The sequence below is a fragment of the Pseudonaja textilis genome, chromosome 1, assembly GCF_049901715.1.
Source record: "Pseudonaja textilis isolate UNSWEBS1 chromosome 1, rPseTex1.2, whole genome shotgun sequence".
Lineage (NCBI taxonomy): Eukaryota > Metazoa > Chordata > Lepidosauria > Squamata > Elapidae > Pseudonaja > Pseudonaja textilis.
The window spans coordinates 62017311-62039003 of NC_141990.1; the positions used below are offsets into that span (position 1 = coordinate 62017311).

General features: G+C 36.0%; 1 protein-coding gene across 2 annotated transcripts in view; it reads right to left on the reverse strand.

The window, feature by feature from the left end:
* Positions 1-21693, reverse strand: part of LTBP1 (latent transforming growth factor beta binding protein 1) — a 224820-nt gene that overhangs the window by 140771 nt on the left and 62356 nt on the right. For both annotated transcript variants that reach the window (XM_026695526.2, XM_026695525.2), the window contains exon 5: positions 6364-6531. In XM_026695526.2, coding sequence (XP_026551311.2) covers positions 6364-6531 — 168 coding nt within the window. The remainder of the gene's footprint in view (positions 1-6363; positions 6532-21693) is intronic.

Genomic DNA, 21693 nt, shown 5'->3' on the forward strand with positions numbered 1-21693 from the left:
GTATACATTCTTTTAATTATTTGTAAATCTCACTGTTTATTTTTCTACTGTATGGGTTATGTTTATTTACACATAAATAAAATAAATAAATCCAAATCCTTTCACGGCATCCCACCATATGAAGGTCAAATTCTGAAAAGCCATTATGGTTTGATTCAGAAGCTAGTGGTGGCACAGTTATTAGATTGGAGTACTGCAGGCTACTTCTGCTGACTGCTGGCTGCCAGCAGTTTGGCAGTTCAAATCTCACGGGCTCAAGATTGACTTCCATCCTTCCGAGGTCAGTAAAATGAAGACCCAGGTTGTTATGGGCAATATGCTGATTCTGTAAACCACTTAGAGAGGGCTGCAAAGCACGGTGAAGCAGTATATAAATACGACTTCAGCAACAGAGCGGTCAAAAATAAAAAATAATAAAAAATAATAAAATAATAAATAATAAAGACTCAAAATTCTAGACCTAGAAAACCTAGAACTAAGCCGCCTTCGGTCTGATCTAAGTATAGTATATAAAATCATACATTGCAGTGTCCTACCTGTCAGCTCCAACCATAACAACACAAGAGCAAACAATAGATACAAACTCAAGGTTAATCTCACCAAACTTGATTGCAGGAAATACGACTTCAGCAACAGAGTGGTCAATGTCCGGAATACTCTACCTGACTCTGTGGTTTCTTCCCCAAACCCCCAAAACTTTAACCTTAGACTGTCTACTGTTGACCTCACCCCTTTCCTAAGAGGTCTGTAGGAGGCATGCATAAGCGCACTAACGTGCCTACTGTCCCTGTCCTATTGTTTTTTTTCTTATATGTATTCATTTCATGTATTCATAACTATATTTATACTTATACCTGTTATCTTATAATCACTTGACAAAATAAAATAAAATAAGTCTAAGCTATTGTTGTTGCTATGTTAAATTATTTCTGCAAAAAAAAACCCCTTTAAAGCAACAATCTGCTATTGCATATTTTTCTGACATATGAAGAATTTGTCTCTTTACAAGTCACATCCACATTTTAAGTAACATGAGCTATTTTCTATCATTTCTTCATGGAGCAAAACTTCCCTAAAATGAAGTATTAAAACATATATTTCTCTCATATTTATCATCTGTCTGTCTGTCTGTCTGTCTGTCTGTCTATCTATCTATCTATCTATCTATCTATCTATCTATCTATCTTACTTGCCACTATCCAAGAAATATAGTTGAGCACTTTTTTTAAAGTAAGCACTTAGCTTTTATTCCTAAAATTATTCTAAAAGAGCAGAAACTTTTTTTTAAATGCCATGCTACTTGGGAGTTTGTGTTTCTCCATCATAGGTGTAAGTCAATCACAAGTATGTACACCTAGCACTAGCACTTAGACTTATATACAGACAAAGAAAGAATAACCAATGAAAAGAGCAAAGAAGGAACAACCTTTTCTGGACCAATAGCCACCTCCAGGATTTGAATATGCACGAATGGCTGCACTATAAATGTAGCACACATGATTAAGTTGCCATATATGTACTTTGTAGATTTTTTTTCTATCACTTTAAAATTGCAATGTGGTAACAGCTTTTGGGGGGCCCTGGAAGCACACCCAAGATTTGGGAAGACTGTGTATGACTGGAAGCCATGCACCTCTGGAACACAAGATTATTCTACTTTGTTTCAGATGTGCAAAGCAAAACTTTAAATGCACAAGAACAGAGTCATACCATTTTTGTTAGTACATGAATAAGCATCAGATTAGACTTCTGTTGTTCAATATTCCTCAATCAGAACAGATTTATAAGCAAGAATGAGTCATATAATTTTAAAAGTTAGTTGGGAAATTCTACAACATTCATCATCTATTTATTCTTTTTTTCCATTTCCTGTATTACTCAGTTCCTTGCCAAAATGTAAATAAATGAAATTAAAATTATAAATTCTTTGAAAAGCAGAAGGAAAAAATTTGTGAAGGAAAAAGTGCTTATAATGTAAAAAAAAAAATCTATGACAAAAATCTCTCTACTAACACTTTCATCAGCACTCCAAGGGTGAGCAATTCCTCCTTTCTCTGCAGCATCAAAACCTTTTGATTCTTCAATCCTCCAGAGCAGATCTGAGATATAAAGAGGTTAAAGTGCAACATGGAAATCATAGAATAGTTTCCCCTTCCCTAGTCACCTTTGGCTAATAGAGGGGACTTACTGGATATCACCCAATATTGATACAATGAAGGTTATATTCAGAAGATAACAGGAGTGCTAGCTTTTCTATTCAGCTAACATAAGTGACTGTTGTAGCTGACATTGACTATTTGTTTTTTATGCTCAAGAACAAATAAAGCCAGATAATGGGCTGAAGGAGTAAAGAGATTAGTCATAGGAAGAAGAGCAGACAATGTCATGAAGACTAAGGACATTTCAGTAACAGAATAATTAAAGCAGTGGTCTTGCCAATGATAATACACAACTGGGGAAACCAGAAACTAAGAAAAAAAAAGATAGAAAATTTTGATTTACAGATTTCGGGAAAATTATTAGAAATGCCACAGAAGGTAAGAAGAGTAGACCAATCAGTCTTTATGAAATAAAGTCTAATATTCATTTGAGATATTGAACAGCAAGCAGAAACTCACATACTGTACAGTACTTTGGCCATGTGAGGTAGACAGGAGATGGACTAAAAAGAACAAGTGCAGTAAGTAGAGGAAGAGAAAGACCACAGATAGATGGTGGTATTGAGACACAGAGATTACCAAAGTGCCCTTGGAAGAATAATAAAACATTGTCAGGGGCTAGCCAACTTGGTTTTTGACCATGAGTCACCAGAAGCAGAACTTGCCTCAGTGTCACCTTCCAACCTAGACTGGTTTTGCATATGCAGTATGCTTAGCAAAGTAAGTAAAAGTGTTCTTGGGTTGTTGTTTTTTTTTAAATAATGCATGCTTATTGTTACTTGCCACGTGCAAACTGCTCTGAAAAATGGTCAGATGAGAAAAGATGGCATTGATGGCAAAGCTTGGAAAGAATCATTATATTTCTAATAAATGATACACAAGCCTGTTAATGCAAAATGGAAAGTTCAGTAATGATACAATCTCTGTTGCTTCAATTATCTTTGTTTGTTAAACTTATAAACCTGACAATCTTATCAGGAACTCAAGGCAGCATACACTGTACTGTTTTCCTACTTTTCCCCACAACTGCAAAACTGAACAGGAATTGGGTTGTCACAGATAGACTGGCCTAAAGTCACTCAGGGGCCTTTCATAAACTAATTGGAAAGTTAAATATCTTATGCAGAAATATTACTATTGGGTTACAAAATTCTATTCATCGTGTAAAGATTGCTAGTATCGAAAGAATGACCACAAGGATGTTATTTTGGCATTCACCACAATATACTGTATATCCTGATTTCTTAAAACAAACATTTTAAAACAAACATTTAAAAAACTACTTTTTGTATTCATATTTTATATATATTTCCAATAAGGTGATTAATAATATGACCCATCGGGATCCCTCATTATGAAAAAATGGCATAATAAATGTTGTGGTTTCTAAGGTTAGGCTCTTACTAGCTCTTGGGAATTAACAACAGAACTGGGTAATCTAGAGCTAGGAATGGGATTGAAAGACTACATTTCAATTAATACTCCAGATGCTAGCATGGATTCTAAAAGCTGCAGATGCTTTCACTGTAGACTAAAGACCCTTTGTTTTCATAGCTACTACAGCTGGATTCTGTCCATTCCAGTCCTTAATCATCTACAGGTTTTTTTGCTTCTATGACTTGCAAACAAGGCAGCCCTACTTCTCACTTATAAAGCCATATATTTTGCTCCCCATCCTAATTTTAATCTTTATTTCAGTCTTGATGTAACTCAAGGTTTTACCTACAAATCATAAATATATAAATAACATAAACATATCTTTTACATATTGCTGCATCTTTCTTTTAAAAAAAGCTAATTTACTGTTTTAAAAATTTGCAGTGCAGTACAATGAAATAAATATAAAACATCATTTTTAAAAAAGTGAATTTTCATTCTGCATTTCCATCTGAAAATTGATGAAGTTGAAAATGAAAATATAAACAACGACTAAACTGCAATTAAAATAAAATTTAATCTAGAATACAAAACATTCTTTGCTCAATATTTTTATTCACTTGTTAGACAAACAGTATGCCACATAGATGTATGAAATAAACAGATAATTTCATATCACTATTTCTTCCTACCTATTTAAAACATAGATATTCTGAAGTAATTTATATTTTAGGTCACTTGATCCATGTCTTTTAAACCAAACGAATACATTCAGGTTCAACAATGATCATAGGCACTGAGTTTCTTAGCAGCACACACTAAAAATTTCTCCATTTTTTCCAACACTTCATATACTACCACACACTTTAGAATCTGAATCCCACCACGGTATGTTGCTGATGTAGTTTACAGTCTATTTTGATGCATAAATCTCATTCATATGTAATGGCAAGCAGGGGTGGGATCTGACAGGGTTAACTACCAGTTTAGTCATTTACGAGGTTCGGTGATTTACGATGTGCTTCCCTGCACACTGCCGGCACGCGCCTGTAAATCGTCATTAGCAGGCTGTGTGTAGAGAAGTAGCCTTTCAAAAAGCCCTTTTTTCCTGCTTTTTTAACTGCAGCTGTGCCTCAGGAAATAAAGGTCAGGTAAAAGCCTGGGTGAGTGGGCGGGCAAAAACATCAGCAGACATAGAACTGGTTCTATGTCTGCTGCTCTTCAGGTCTACTGGTTCTACAGAGGTGAACAGAACCAGTAGAAACCCACCCCTGATGCCAGGCCAAATTTGATGTTACTGGAAAAAGTTTAGGTAGTTCTTCAACTACTGGACCCATCTATTTTCCTAATCTCAAATAATATCATAATTCCTACACACTCACTCCACACAGCCACAAACACACAGATTCTGTTGTTTTACACAAGCATCTTGGCAGCAGGAATCCTAAACTGGATTCTCAATTCACAAACAAGCAATTACAAATTCTTCCATTACCCCCAAATTACTCCCAGTTTAACAACCACTGCCCTAAAATATGATTTTATGGCCAAACCACAATCTAAACTGAAAGCACTATATAAACCATGGTCCCCAATTTTGGTTTGTCCCAAACCAAAGTTTCCCCAGTAGTTGGGGAAACTATGTGTTCTATTTAGCAACCACACTTGATTGCTAAATTGAAACTCAGTGAGGTTCAATGTCAGAGAAAAAGATATATAAGTTTAATTTTGTTCACCATAGTTTAATGATAGGACTAGCCAGCCAGCCCTTAGTATTTTGTATGTAACAAGTGTTCAGTCTTAGATGCCTCTTTAGACTAACAAGTATTTTAGGCCACCCATGTTGTTAGAGGTACTGATAATATTTTGAAGCAAAGTTCAACATACCATAAAGAAAGGCTTTCCTTATAGTGTGTTTAGCTAATTTGCCTTTTATCCTGCACAGGAATAGCATTATTCTATTTGGAAAGAGAATAAAAAACCAACTAACAAGGACAATATAATTGCACTGCAGTATACTAAACTTTCCTAAATCAGCATAAAAAATGTGAGATTTGTGCAATAAGCATTAAAATATATGGTATTGTTTGTATCATTCCTGCATTACAAAATGGTATGAGTGTCCACTGAAATCAATTAGATTTTCTAAATCCTGGTCAATTAATTTACAGGTGGGAAATCATACAGGACATAAATATCAATAATCTTTGAAAACCAGTTGTCTAACATCTGACAGATATACTGTTTGAATGTTCTGTTTGGAAGCAGACCAAGTTCATTTATTGTAATAATATCTTCCATTACATTCTTAAATGTCCAGTTTATCTGGATATCTGACATATAATAGCTGTGGTGCTCACAGTGCACTCAAAGCACATGTTTTTAAGCTGGTTCCCATTCCATTCATAGGAATACAGAGTTACACAATTCCTAGACAATGTTTTTCAGAAATGTTTCATTTAACTCCAATGAGTTTTTACATTTACTTATCCAAACATTAAACTACTAAATTCGAAGAGTGTTATTATTCCTCAGTTTTGCCACTGTTCTATCCAGTTTTATGGGTTTATAAGAAAATATGTGGGTCCATATGAAAGTAGAGCACTGCCATACTGTGCACATAATCATAACCAGATTTTAAGTAATTCTATTCTTTTTTGCACTTTAGAAGAAAAACCAAGAGCAATGAAAAGGATACCTAATAGTCTGGTTCACAGTGAACATATGACAGATCCTTCCGAAAAAAGGTTGAAACAAAAATCCCAAGTGCACAAACAGCTAAATCCAACAGGATTAACAAGAGCAAATAAGGATTCGCCAAACTTACCTACTCGGAAGTTGGGAGCTGTCAAGGTGTCAGCAGCATGCCCGTTTTCACTAATCAGAGTTGTCGTATTTCCTTTCTCACAGCTGTTTTGACAGGTGCCTTTTTTACATGTCACTTTACAAATGCTGGGTGTAAAAACCACCTTGATGCGTCCTGTGTGGTTTCCCACTGGGAGCAGAGGCAAAGAAAAAAAGAAAAACAGATAGATCACTTTGGTAGCCATTGATTTCTTTCCAAAGCTTTATAGATAAAGAGAGTTTTGAAAAGCAACAAGTTCTGAATGGAATAGGGCAGCCGTCCGTGTTCTCTCCTCAACATCCAGTGATGCCTCTGAAACAGGAGTAGGAAGCTTAGCAAACAGGATGCCGGGATTCACTCCAAATCCACATTTAAAATCAAGTCACTGGAGTGGGATTAGAAATCACAATGCTGCACTTTATTCACAGTCAAAAAGCAATACCAAGGATCTGACAGCTTCAAAAGCCAATCCTGACACGCAGATGTAATGTAAAATGACTAAGTATTCACCTAGAGGGTGAATAAACTCTTGCGTCTTTCTCCCCTGCATACTTTTCCTGATTCTACACTTATTAAGTCACTATTTGTAGCCCGTCCCCTGGAAATGTTTCTGGCATGCCGCATGTCTAAAAACATCTGTCTCAAATCTCCTGGCACCCTGGTCTGAACAAATCCTCTGACGCAGCTGCCGGGACCCTTTATTTTATTTTTTTTCCACAGATTCTTGGAACAGTCACTCCATGTGGATGTACATATTCTAGGTTTCATTTTATTCTTAGCTTCTAATATGTACCTCAGGGTTTCAATTGTAAATGAAGGTAGTGGCTAAACAACATTACAGATCAGGAATGGATAAATCCCTATCCATTTTGCAAAGTTCAGTTCTAAGCATTTTCTGACCAATTATGTCATTATTTTTTTAAGAAAAAAGGTACTATTCAAAACCTGCATTTACTTTGTTAAGTAAGTGTTTTGGGACAAAACTGTTCATGTACACATTTTTCTCATTTTTCCTAATTTTTATATAGCTTTTGCCTTTATAAAGCTATTTTATATGCAACATTCAGACATTCTGATATACAGTTGTGGGGTAAAGAACCTCAGTCAAGAATTGGAGATGATACGTGTGTGCCAACCTATGTATTAGTGTGGGAAGTTCATTTTGTTTAGAAGTGCAAACAAAACAAACTTCTATCTAATTTCTGTGCTCCTTACAGCATTCAAGTTTACAAGAATCCAAATGTTCAGTTACATAATCAACTACCTTTATGTTTCAGTATATTAGGACAAAAAAGTCTGATAAAAAATTTCCTGTTATAAATAAGAATATGAAAAATCTATAGGAAGAAACTGTATTAAAAAAAAGAGTCTAGGCAGGTGACTCCATGGTATAATAATCGTCATCATAATTTGAAGTATATATCTTTTTCATCACAGCAAAAAAACCCAAAAAACTGCAGTGATGTTCAGTGCAGTTAAATCACACATTTATTGATTTTGTTCTATATATTTCCTTTCACCGGGTTTAAAATCTGGGAACTCCCCAATTCTACTATTCACATTTATACATTGTTTATTTTTAAAAAAGGTGTTGCACTCATGCAATCCAGTTTTGCAGAGACACCAAGCTATAAACTGGGAAACTGAGTTTGAATCTTCCCTTGGGCACCAAATCAACTGGATGACCTTAGGCCAATCACTCACTCTCAGCCCAAATAAGAAGACAAAGGCAAGCCACTTCTGAAATCTTGCTAAGAAAACTACAGGAACTTGTCCAGGCAGTGGCTAGGAGTCAACACTGTGTTCTAAATATACATGGCTGAGATTGTATGTTAAAACATCCTTCATTTCATTCATCATTATGACTTCAGCAGGCCTAGCATATATAAAGCTAAATATTGACTTTTTCACCGTTAAATCATATTTTCCAGGACCAAAAGCAATACCTTTTTTAATGAACAGGAGCAAAATTAATGAAACAATAGTTGCTACAGATGGAAATCAAACCAACCTTTATTACAGCCAAAGGGCAAAATTGGGATGGTGGGGTAAAGGAATGTAAAGGCACAAGCAATACAAAAATAAAGTTACAAACACAGCTATAAATTATAAAAATAAAAGTGAATCCAAAAAAGAGCCTGAAAGAAAGGGTAAGAACAATAAATGCACATAAAAAGCAGGGCAAATTAAATATACCACAATACAAAACACTTTATAATAACAGTCTAGGTGCTCATTAAAACTGATTTATGGCACAAGTCATCTTGTGATGTATTTTAGGTACTGTTGCACAGAGCCTGTATGGAGAGAGCAGCAGGGAGGAGTAGAATTGTCCTGCAAGCCCTGAATATTTATGGAACAATAGTGAAATAGAGTCTAGCACCGATGTCTCTGTAACATGCATTGGTTCTGTTGCTTCTTCATGTCCAGAGTCACAGGGGCACGGTCTCTCTGAGTAAGGAATCTTTGGCATTCAAGGACAACTGAGGGGACGGTATGACATTGTGCCAGAGTAAAGATCCTTCAATGGTGAGGTACTTCCAGATTCATTAAATATGCCATACAGGAGGCAAACTACCCATTGGGTTCACTAGCAATTAAGGCTGGGGACCTGGATAGGTCCAACTACCAGTCTGTGTCTGCTACACACTGTTTAATGAGAGCTTTGGCCTGATTATGTCCTATGGAAGACCTGGAGAGAATCCCAAGCATAAGATTTTAGTTGCCACTGTCTTTTTCCATGTGACAGAAAACTATCCCTCATAGTTAATGGAGCAAGGCGAAAAGAAAAACGGTCTAAGCCAGTAGTTGAGTATAGTATCCACCCTCTACTCTTTACTTTCATGAGGCCTCTCTCTAATCTCAAGGTGGCATTAGAGACCCATTTGGGGGCTTGAATTTGGACTGAGCAAGTTCTAATGGTGAAAAGTTGGAGAAGGATCCCAGATGGGCAGTATTGAGAAGTTGTGCTATTGGCTTGGCTTGAAATAATCTAATAAGCTAATTGATCTATAATTGGTGGGGTCATCCATTTTAGCCTTTTTATATTTAGGACATGAGCCCCCAATCCTTAGGTCATCAGCCATAAGTATTGATGCAGGTAAACAGAAGGCCAGAGCAAGAGCCCAGAAGTCCAAATTGCTTTTAATAGTCTCTGGAGGAATTCTCCTGGGGCCTCCTTGATCTTAGTTGAACAACAAGATTTTTTATCTCTGTCACTGGTGTCAAATTGGCAGACTTTCTATATTTTTGCTATGGCTTCCACTTCCACCGCTGATAGCTATATAGAGTTCCTAAAAGTCTGCCTCCCAGATCCCCAGGAGAGGATTTGCCAATTCATAATGGCTGAGCCATTTCATTGGGAATTTGATGTGATGTGCCAGAAAGAGGCTGAGCCATTGGATTTGATTGCTTGAATGAGTTGTGTCCAAACGTTTTTTTCCCATGGTTTTCCCTTTTTCTTGCATGCCAGCAGCTTGTAGTATCTTTTCTGCTGGGGAAGGTCCATTGCAACTGTTGGTGTAGCATTGGATACATAAGTCTGGTTAGTGAGAGCAAGAGCTTTTTTAATATTAACATAGTTCTTGTTGAATCATGGCTTGGAGTGATGCTGTTGTTGAGTTCGAAAGGAGGTGAATGATGGTAGAGCTCTTGAGTGAGAGTGTTATAATTCCTTAAGAGTACATCAGGAAATTCAGTGATTGCAAGGCAGAATGGAGGCTCTATAGGTGGCCCTAGGCCAATCACTTGCATATCATTTGATTTGGGGTCCACTTAGCTTAGGTATATGGTCTTCCTCTTGGCATAAAAAGGCAGAATCCTCAATATGTGTTTCTTGAGTGAAGTAGGATTGGGAGAAGCTTGCTATTGAACTTTGTTGTGGTTGGAATGCAGTATTGCAGGCTAACTGTGCATTCTCACTGCCAGGAGTTCGATCCTGACCACCTCAAAGTTGACTCAGCCTTCCATCCTTTCAAGGTCAGTGAAATGAGGACCCAGATTGTTGGGGGCAATATGCTGACTTTGAAAACTGCTTACAGGCTGTAAAACCCTGTAAAGCAGTATATAAGTCTAAGTGCTATTGCTATTGTTACAGTAGACAGTAATTTTTTTCAATATTAAGTCAGTTTATTAAAAATCACAGAGTTCTTAATATTTGAGGAAAACAATCCCTGAGAAAAATTACACTTCCTCTTTGTTATTTTTACTTAACTTTTGCAATCATTTTTCCCTTCCAGGAAGAGATCTAATTAAAGCATGCCAAAGTGAATAACCTTTATCAACAATTCAGTAGTCATTTTGTTGAGATTCAGCTACAATTCATCAGTGCCACAGCATGTCAGTACAGATGGGATGAGTTCCTAAATCATTATCAGCAGCAGCACCAGTGGCAACAGCAGCAACTTGAACAAAATCAATTGTGGATACTAAATCATTGCGGGGGGGCGGGGGGAATCCATTTTTTGTTTTATATGGATAACCTAAAGCTACTTTGTAAATCAAAATCTGAAACTGAGTTTCTTTTCATCATTATTCATATTTTTAATGGAAGACAAAAGAATAATATTGGGCCTAGTCAAATGTGCTAGTGTTGCAATTAGGGGAGGCAAGATTATAAGAGAAGACGGGCTGCAACTAATGAACAAAAATGCATTAGACATCTGGCATCTGAGCAATACAACTAATTATAAGTAATAGAAGCTATTGATTTAGAGCACAGTGAAGTAAAAAAGACTGTATCAAATGAGTCTAAGATGGTTAAAATCTAAATTAAATGATGAAAGTACTGTATTTTTTGGAGTATAAGATGCTCCGAAGTATAAGACACATCTAGCTTTTGGGGTGCAAAACAAGAAAAAAAAAACCCTGCCTTTGCCTTTACCTACCAGCAATTTGCCTCCTTGCAGCAAACAGCAAACAGCCTGGTCAGCTTCAGCAAGCAGCTGATTGTCAGTTGGATCGGCCCCCCGATGATCAATTGTTTCATGCTGCAGGGATTGCCATCGCCTATTGCCGCCTCCATGCATTTTCAGCTTCTGCATCCCATTTTCGGCCTCCATGCACCCAATTTTCAGCCCATTCCAGGTGGCAGGGATTAGAATAGGCAGAAAATGGGGCACGCGGAGGCCAAAAATGGGATGCAGGGGCCGAAAATGGGGCGCACAGAGGCAGCAATAGGCGATGGCGATCCCTGCAGCCTGAAACAGCTGATTGTTGGGAGGCCAATCCAACTGATAATCAGCTGCTTGTGCTAATCAGACTGTGCTGAAGCTGACCAGTCTGTTTGTTGTTTGCTGCAAGTAGTCAAATTGCTGGGATGCAGAGGCTAAAGGGTGGGAGCTGGTGGGTGGGCGGGGCTTTGGCAATATTTGCTGTATAAGATGCATGGACATTTCCACCCACTTTTTTGGGGTGGGAGAGCGCATCTTATACTCTGAAAAATCTGGTATTATTAAAGCAGTAAATGTTCAGGCTGTCTCAGCAATTAGATATATTTCGAGGAAGTCCCAGCATTGATATATATTGCAAGTATAAGTGATTGGTTCCGAGCAAAATGGGATCATCTTGATTGAAAAATAAGGGAAATAATGACCATACATTATATACTGTCCTTATACAAGCATATAAATATTAGAATTCTTATCTTTTATTGTTTTAATGCTTTTGACACACCACTATTTCTGCAAAAGACTATCCAATTTGGAGCAGCCTACTTTTTATAGTGAAACCTCCAAAACCCTTACATCCTTGGCTAATTCACCATAACTAGTGACTTGCCCTGTCAACAATCAAGGAGCAACAAGCTAACAGTAAACAATAGCCCACTCTAGAAATCACCAAAACCACTCCCAACAATATTGTCAGGGTGAGAATGGGGCATGCTTTTGAAGGTAGTTGTTGGGTATTGGTGAATGCTGAAGTGTCACTCAAAAACACCATGGCATGTCACCATCATAGTTTTGCCATTAATGCTGTAGTGCAAAATAATTGGGGAAAATGGGGATCTGGCAAGAGTTGTCTGATCAGATTATTATGACAGCTTTAATCCATATCTAGCTAAGATTATATAAGGTAAAAGCATTATATAAGCTAAATTTATAGATCTTTTTACTTATAACAATGTTATTCCTTCTAGAGATGACTCCTATTAGATTTCCTTCAACTTTAATGTGAGCAATTGCGGTTTTGTTTTAGTTCTCTTATGAACTGAATGAACCTTAAAAAACATTTTCATACCATTGCTATATTGTGCAAGAGTCTTAACTCTGAAAATAATCTGCATCCTCTTCCACTTGGAATATGATCCTACTGCCACCAAACTCTGGAGAAATTTTTATACCGAAGTCAAAGGAAATCTATTGTCTAAAGAAGACTTTATTGTGCCTGAATTAATACAAAATTGCAGACAAAGCAGCACAGTACTGGGCAAGAAATGCAAACACTAAAGTTACAGAGTTACTGCCAACTATTTAAAAGAATAAATGTATTTAAATGATTAAAGGATTTTTTTTACATAGATATAACAAAAAAATAAGTCTACTTAAAAAAAGTGCTTCCATCCCAATCATGCAGTGTTTTAACATGATATTTCTTTTCATCTAAAATCCATTTATATTGTGATACTAGCAGTCTAATATTACTTAACGAGCAACAGATAAATAGCCTACCCAATCCCATATTGCTACAAGATACAACAGAAAGTTTATTTGGACATGAATGTTTTAGTGATATTAAAACCTTTCACTATATTTTCTACCTTTTAAACGGCTGATACTCCACACTCAAGAGGAAATTACTTATTTCCTAACATGGGTCCATATAACTTATCTAATTGTCATATCCAAATTAGCTTGCTGGGAAGAGTCATCCCCAAAAAATGTGATATTGCCAAAATACAACTATACCTTTTTTCCTTTGAGAACAATTTTTCCACCCACATAACTGTCCAAGAAAATTCCTCCACAGCATTTTTCCACATCAGTTTTTTAAAGCTTCTTTTTGTTAGTCATACATACTATTAAATACTGCACACTCTTACCTTTATATATTGTTATCCATATATAACAGATTTTCATCATATTTTTGGCTCTACATTTGATTATCTGCCTGCCTGCCTGCCTGCCTGCCTGCCTGCCTGCCTGCCTGCCTGCCTGCCTGCCTATCTATCTATCTATCTATCTATCTATCTATCTATCTATCTATCTATCTATCTATCTATCTATCTATCTATCTATCTATTTCTAACTCTCCCATGGAAACGTACTGAAAGTTTTTTCAGCCTAATTAACATGGGGTTAAACTAGAAACCCACAACATTATTTTCTATAACAGACTTGTTGAAAGAAGTAAATCCATAGAGAGTGACTTGAATTCCTTATCCAGAAGATTTTTCCAAAATGCATTAAATGTGATGATGTTCAGAGCTATTAAGAGATCCAGTAAAAATAACTGAGATGCATTCAATCTTTACCCTGGTTTGTTTCCCTATATCAATTATTCCTCAAGGCAACCGAGATGGTTTGAGTTCAAAATATAGATTAGAATCCAGTTGAAGTCATTGCACATAATCAGTTTATACTATGGCTCAGAATTAGCCAGCCATTACACACTCAACATTTTGTTCAAGAAAAAACTTGCATGTGCAGTTAGTAAATATTATGTTTTCTAAATGTAATAGTCTTAAAAGGGACATCAAACTAATAAGCTACAAAAAGCAAGAATAGAGTTCATATAGTAAGCTGGCCTACTCCAAGCAATTCTGCCAAAACAAATCAATCTCAGTTCACAAATGTAGACTAAATATTGTACTGAACACTTTAAAATACTGATATGAATGACACAAATTTTGTTCTTTAATTTGTTAAAAGTGTCTCAGAATGGATTTCAGATGGTTCCTTAATAAATTCTATGGAGGATTAAGACAGTTATCTCAATAGATTTGTTGGGGTGGAAGCTGAATTTCATGGGGCTGAGACTATAGTACTGGGAATTTATGCCCCAAATGAGGACAAAGTGATTTTTTTTACTTTTTAACTGGACAAAAACTCATGGAAATATTACTGAGTCTTTTTTTATGAACAAAGTTTTTTTTTATCTGATGAACAATCTATAGAAAAATTGGAATTCTAGAGAATATGCCAACTTTTCAGAAAAACGTGTACTCTTCTCAAGAAGAGATATGATTTGGATTTCAAAAACTGGACATTAAGATCTCTTAACTATAGATTATATCAAAGATTTTTCCTGATTATATCCTTGTGATTTTAGTTTATAAAAGAAAATCTACTTCTTCTAGATGGAGATGAAATGAAACATGGTTACAGAATGTATTTCTGCAGAGTGGTTTTTTTCTTAAAAAGACATTTAAAAAATGATGTCAGAACTGTGTTGGACATTCTGGAATATTTGAATGAAATTGTGTTTCTACAAGCTGCATATTTTTAGATGTAGAGATAATCTGATAATCTGATTTGGATTTTTCTATTAAAAGTTTTGGAAGATCTGAATTTTGGAGGCAATTTTATAAAAATGGGTAAAGTTGATCTATACTTCACAGAAAGCACTAATTATTGTTAATCTTTTGAGATACAGAAAGGAACAAGAAAGGGCTGCCTACTGTCTCTTTTATTTATTTCAGTGTTTGAAATTCTGAATAGAGACATAGGAGAAGATAAAAAGATGGTGGGAGTAAAAATTAAAAAAGAAATGTAGAAGTTAAGAGCTTTTGCAGTTGATTTAGTCCTGGTTTTAGAAAATCTCTAAAAGGGGCTTGAATTATTAATGGGAAAACTAAAGGAATTTGATGTATTAGCTAATTTAAAGTCTAATAAACAGATGATAAAAATATAAAAATAAGAAATGAAATAGATTTTGATGAATATAAGTTTTGAGATTGAGAAAAAGGTGAAATACTTGGATATTCATTTGACAAATATAAATTGTATGTTATTTCAAAATAATTACAGTAAAACATGGAATGAGTTTAAAAGATGCGAGACCATATAGCTTGTCATTGTTGGGGAGAATTTGTGTTAATAACATGAATGTTTTGTTAAGAATGCTATTTTTGTTTTAGACAATTCCCATTTTGACAATTGATATAACAATTTAAAGGATGTCATAAAGATATCTCCCATCTTTTGTGTGATGGGAGAAAAAAATCATGAATTAAATATAAGGTGTTTTACAAGATGCAAAAGGAAAAAGAGACATTTTGACAATACATACTCTACATTCATGGGAATATGACACATAGGTATTGTCAATTATCCTAAAAATGCAAGTCGGAAAAATGTGGGGACATTGTTGTTATGTTCTTTAAAAAGCAAAACTAACATATTAAGAAAAAGTATGCCTAGTTTTTATCATCCTTTATTTTTGAGAAATTCATTTTTCAACATGATATCCTATAGTTTTTGATTCATAATGCCACTAAGATATATGACTCAGTTTTCCAGCCAGATTATGAGGCAGTACCTACATTCCATTGTGTGAAGAATTTGATCTACTTTTCTCCTTCAAGAACCAGGTGTACAAGGACAGCTATCATCTGTCGCAGTTTCTTCAAATGTGACAAGATGACAATTTCAAGAAAGCCTAGTCAGTATTCTAATTAAAGTTCTACCTTCTGTTTTGTGTATAGTTATCATAAGAGCTAACTAATTTGTGTTCTGAATCCATATCAATATATGTAGAAATATCCTACAAAGACCGAGGCTTTAATTTTTAACTAATTATGATTTCTTCATATTTTTTCAACCATCAAGTCTTTCTAGAATAAGCCTCTCACTAGAAACTCTGTTTTGGATTGTTGCTGCTGCATGACATGCTTAACACATGTCAGCTAGGAACAATAATCACATTATTTCTTGTCAAGCCATTTCAGCTTTTGCTGAAAAAGATGGATTTACTAAAACAAAAACAGAGAGGAAAAGAGGTGATTTGAGGTGAAACTTTGAACCTGAACTTATTATGACTTTAAATGTGCTTATGAAAGAAAATATTTTCCATATAGATTTGCTGAGGATCAAAACAGCTCCTTCTTAAAACTAGCCTTAATTTTAAGAAGCCATATTTCTATTTGCAACTAATAAAATCAATTTTCTCAATAAAATAAGAAATAATAGCATAAAAAAATATTTGACCCAACTAAATAGCCCAACAGATTGATGGAGAAGCAAAATTTGTTAAAAAAAACCATCAATCCAATTAAACTGAAATTATACTGCATAAACAATTAAAGTGTTGTTACAGATTTATTACAGCAGTAGGTGTCTATGAAGTGTGAGAGACTACAATTCCCAGCAGCATGGTTAATGGCCATACTGGTAGGGAATTCTGAAAGTAATAGGCCAACATATCTGGATAGTTGTTATAATTCATTATATATAATCATTTGGGATTCAAGTCACCCTCTTACTCCATCAGTGAAATCCTTATGCAATATAATATTAAAGCAGCTACCATTTTTAAAGGCTCTTTAATTACCATTCTGCTAATGTAGAAGCCGCATGTTGAGAACTTGGTAAAACACTTAAGATCAAAGAAGGCATCCCAACCATGACAAAATATACATCTTTATAAAATAATATAAATTATGATATTTCTCTTGCCTTTTTTCTCCTCAAATTCTCTTTAAAACTACTTAAATCAGTGGTAAGCAACACGCGGCCTTCCAGATATTACTGAATTACAACTTAAAATAATCCAGGCAACACAATTAAGAGTAAGGGATGCTGGACGTTCAGCAACATCTGGAAAACAGAATCTTGATTTAAACTTCAATTAGCTTCAGTCTAGCTTTGGAGTAGTGTTGGCTGTATATATTGTGCTAAGTTCTGGTTTGTTTAGCCATAAGCCGAATCAAACACAAACCCTAAGCTACAGTGACAGAATTCACATAAATCAAATCCAAACAATCCATGTTTGGCTTGTCCTGCAGAAGGCCTGGCATGGAGGCTTGACCTGAAGCTCTTGCTGAGAAGATACATCTTTAGAAAAGCCCTAATTACTTCATATTCCTGCCACAGTTGTCCTGGAGCTTTTCTATAAGCCAAAGAGCTAATTATGTTTGGCTGTTGTCTGCTTTTCTCTATCAGGAGAGGTACAATTAGTAGTAGTACTACCAACATTGAAGACAGTTCTTTTCAATCAGCCTCTTATGTCAGTTGCCTTTACTAAAACCAGACATATTTCATTCACAAATCTGGAGGGATGATATGCTGGAATTCCCCCACTTTGACGGTTGATATACACAGCAAACAAGAAGTCAAATCTATGGAACACATTACTGTGCTTTGAAATTTTATACTGCTGCGAAGCCTGCCAAAAATTACTAACACCTATACTAAGCAAATCCATTTTATTTTATGCCAGATATCTTTAAAAAATAAACACTTCAAGGGTCATTCCATTAGTGACTGTTTCTTTCAGTGGCTACTACAATAAGGAAGCAACTTTTGAGGAAGAACTACTTCATGACTTAGGAGCTATTCTGGGTTCTTATGCTGTATTTATGTACTGTATTATTACAGGTAGTTCTTGACTTACAACCACAATTGAGCCCAGAATTTATGTTGCTAAGTGAAAACTTTGTTAAGTGAGTTTGCCCCCATTTTACAACTTTTCTTGTCACAGTTGTTAAGTGAATTGGTACAGTTGTTAAGTTAATAATATGATTGGCTTCCCCATTGGCTTTGCTTGTCAGATGGTCACAAAAGTTGATCGCATGACCCCAGGACACTGCAACTGTCATAAATACAAGCCAGTTGCCAAGAATTTGAATTTTGATCATGTGACCATGATCTGCAATAGTTGTGTGAAAAATGGTCATAAGTTACTTTTTTCAGTGCCACTGTAACTTTGAACTATCACTAAACAAATTGCTGTAAGTTGAGGACTATCTGTAGTTCATATATCCATATTTTTATTGTATTTAATGTTTGTTTTTATCTCAGTTCTGACCTAATGATGTAAACATAAACTGCAAGTATCCTATAAGACCATGATGGTGAACCTATGGCACACATACCACAGGTGGCACACAAAGTCATTTCTGCGGGCCCCAGCCAAACTTACCTGCACTGGATATCTACAAGCCTCCCAGCTGAGTTTTGGCTTGTTTAAGACCTTTTTCGCCCTCCCAGAGGCTCGAGGGAAGTCATTGCAGCCTTTGGAGGTCAAAAAATAGGTCCGTTTCATCACTACCTGTATTTCCAGAAATACCAGAAGTGACAAAACGGGCCCATTTTTTGGCCTCCAAAGGCTGCAGAGGCTTCCCTCGAAACTCTGGGAAGCTGAAAAAGGCCTCAAATGGACCAAAAATCAGCTGGGAAGTGCCCAGTGCAGATAAGGGGTGGCGAGGGAATCATGCGTGCATGTGCAGGGAGTGGGGATCGCACACACATTGCCTTCTGGGTGCTGGCCCGTGCGCACATGTGCACACAATTTTCAGCACAGAAATTCAAAAGGGTTAGCCACCACTGCTATAAGGCATAGTCTTAATTCTAGGTCTACAATAAAATCACAATGCTCATTATAAATGCTTTGTCCTAATGTTCAGAATGATGCTATATCAACACATGCATTTTCTGCCACAATACATTTGTTTTCAAATGTCATACAATTCTTTTTGTTGCACTACACAGATTGACGCCCTCTTCATCTCCTAGAAACTGTCAAATAGATTAAATGCATATAATTATAATTGACTTGGTTTAAGATGTCACCTGATGCAAACAATGGACAAAAGAATATTGATGCTTTGAATGACTGCTGTTGGACTTCCTGATCAGATAATAGACCTACCTACCTGGAGAGGAGCAAATCCTTGTGCTCAAAGCAGTTTATATAAAGAACTGGTGATGTTGAAATGAAAGTAGATGAAAACCAGACAACTGAGGCTTTGGATCAAATTATCTGCAGTCACAATTAAGATGGGAAAGGAAAACCAATGGCCCTGTTCCCTAATCCTGCCTGACTCAGTTACTGGAGAGAAGGGAGAGTGGATAGTGTGATAAAGGAACATCTGAAAATAGTTAAATTTAATACAGAACATACTGAGTCATGCACACAGTTAAACTAGACTTCCAAAAAAATGAACTGAAGAGAAAGCTGCTAAAAAGGAAATCTTTGTGGTAGAGAACTCACTACAATAGAGAATAGTCCCCAATTACTGACCAGCTCCAGTTGCCAAACTATACCTCCAGCTATCAACCCAGCCAATAGACAAGTTTCCAGTGATGTCATGAAATCTTGCTTATAATCTCCTGGTGTGACAGCGTATGGGATACCAGGATGATCTATGAGAAAATGGGTATAGCATGCCAAGAATTGCATACAATTACATAATTAAAGTATGATTATCTGCTGTTAGAACAACCAGAAAGAAGCTCTTAGTTGGTTAGTAACTGACTAGATTAAACAGGGTTTCTCCCCAACTAGTTTTACTCTATGTGATGCTGATGTGGGATTGGCGTTTGTTTGTTTGTTTATTTATAATATATAATTCTAAAATACAAAAGACAATAGTAGGGGGGAAAGGAAGGGGGAAAAAAAGCATTGATTTCCAACTCCCATTGGTGCAGTAGAATAAGATAATGCCATCAAACCTCAACTTTTCACTTTTACACAATAATGTAAACTAGACATTTCTATAATAACAAACCTATTAATCAAATAAAACTCAAAACCAAAGTTTCATTTTTTTCCACTTCAAGCACAAAGTCCAGAAATGGTTTCCAAGTAGAAACAAAAGAATTTGTATTTTTTTCCCTTTGATCAAAGCAGTCAATTTGGCCATCTCTGCTAACCTCCTCCTTCTATTTTCCCCACCACAACAATCCTGTGAGGTGAGTTGGACTGAGAGTGAGCAAATGGTTCAAAATTACCCATCTGGTTTTCGTGCCCAAGGCAGGATTAGAACTCACTCTCTTGGTTTCTAGCCTTAAAACTACTAGACCTGTGATGGCAAACCTATGACATGTGTGACAGAAATGCCATGCAGAGCCATCTCTCCGGGCGCACCAGCCATCGCCCATTGCTCTTCTGGGTTCTGGTGTGCGCATGCACGCTGGCCAGCTGGTCTTTGCACACACGGAAGTGCCGGAAACTGGAAGCTGCTCTTCCAGTTTCCAATGCTCCTGTGTGCATGAACTGGGGAGCTGCTCTTCTGGTTTCTGGCACTCCCCCACGCACACATGCGCACTCCCATTTTGGCACTCAGTGCCAAAAAGGTTCGCCAACACTGCACTAGACCAAACTAGCTCATGGATTTTAAAAAATATGCAGTACTGTACCACTAGAAGGCGATAGGCACTCAATGAAACATAGTCTATTTGGTGAAAAAATGTGGGAAAAAAATGTTCATGACATCAAGGATTTGTTACAATGTTATCATAAATTGATATTAGAAAGCTGTGTAAGGAAAATCATATTTCTCTACTGTTGGTTGTCTGTATTCCTAATTCTAAAAAAAAAATACATTGAACAGCTATGTCCATTCCATGAAAATGTAGGGTAAGACTGTCAATAATCACTTTTCAAAGAGAAGTTGTCAGCTTCCATTTTCTCCAAGAGCAATAGCTAGGTAAAGACTTGGGCTAGATATGCCGAAGGGCATGGACCAAATCATACAATATTAAAATATATCACGTGAAGCTAACCCGGTAAGCATCCAGAATCACTGTTTGTGAGTTGGACAGCCATGTATGTTTGTTTAAAATAAATAATGTAAATAAATAAATAAATAATCTTCTTTCTTCAGATTATTCAAGAAGCAAGAGATGAAGGAGAAGCATAGTTGAAAGAAGAATACTATCTTTAACATTGTCCATGAAAGGCCTCTGACTTGGTAATGACTGATCTAACTGCATCTTCTAGTGCCAGAGGTTCTTGTAAATATAGAATATTTTCTGAGATATCTTGGATTTTTACATCTCTCTCTACACTAGTTCAGCGTGTCTGTCTGTCTAAGGATCTATGATGTTAGACAAATCTTTAGATTCAGATTTTAAAGTCAGACTGTACATTCAACATGTTCCATATTCTTTTTAAAAAGTGTTCTATGCTGATGTATGTTATAAATCATGGAATTTTTGTAAGGTCCAAAAATACATGTAGAACAAGTTGATGGCTTAAATACAAGTTTTTAGTTCCAATGTACTATATAGTTACACTGTATTCTCAAAATAATGTAGACGGTATGAAAATGGTAAGTATGTTTTTTTAATTTTGAGAATCTATATTCAGCATGTATTATGGAAGACATACTGTAATAAATCAATCCCTAAACAATATATCTTTCTTGATCCT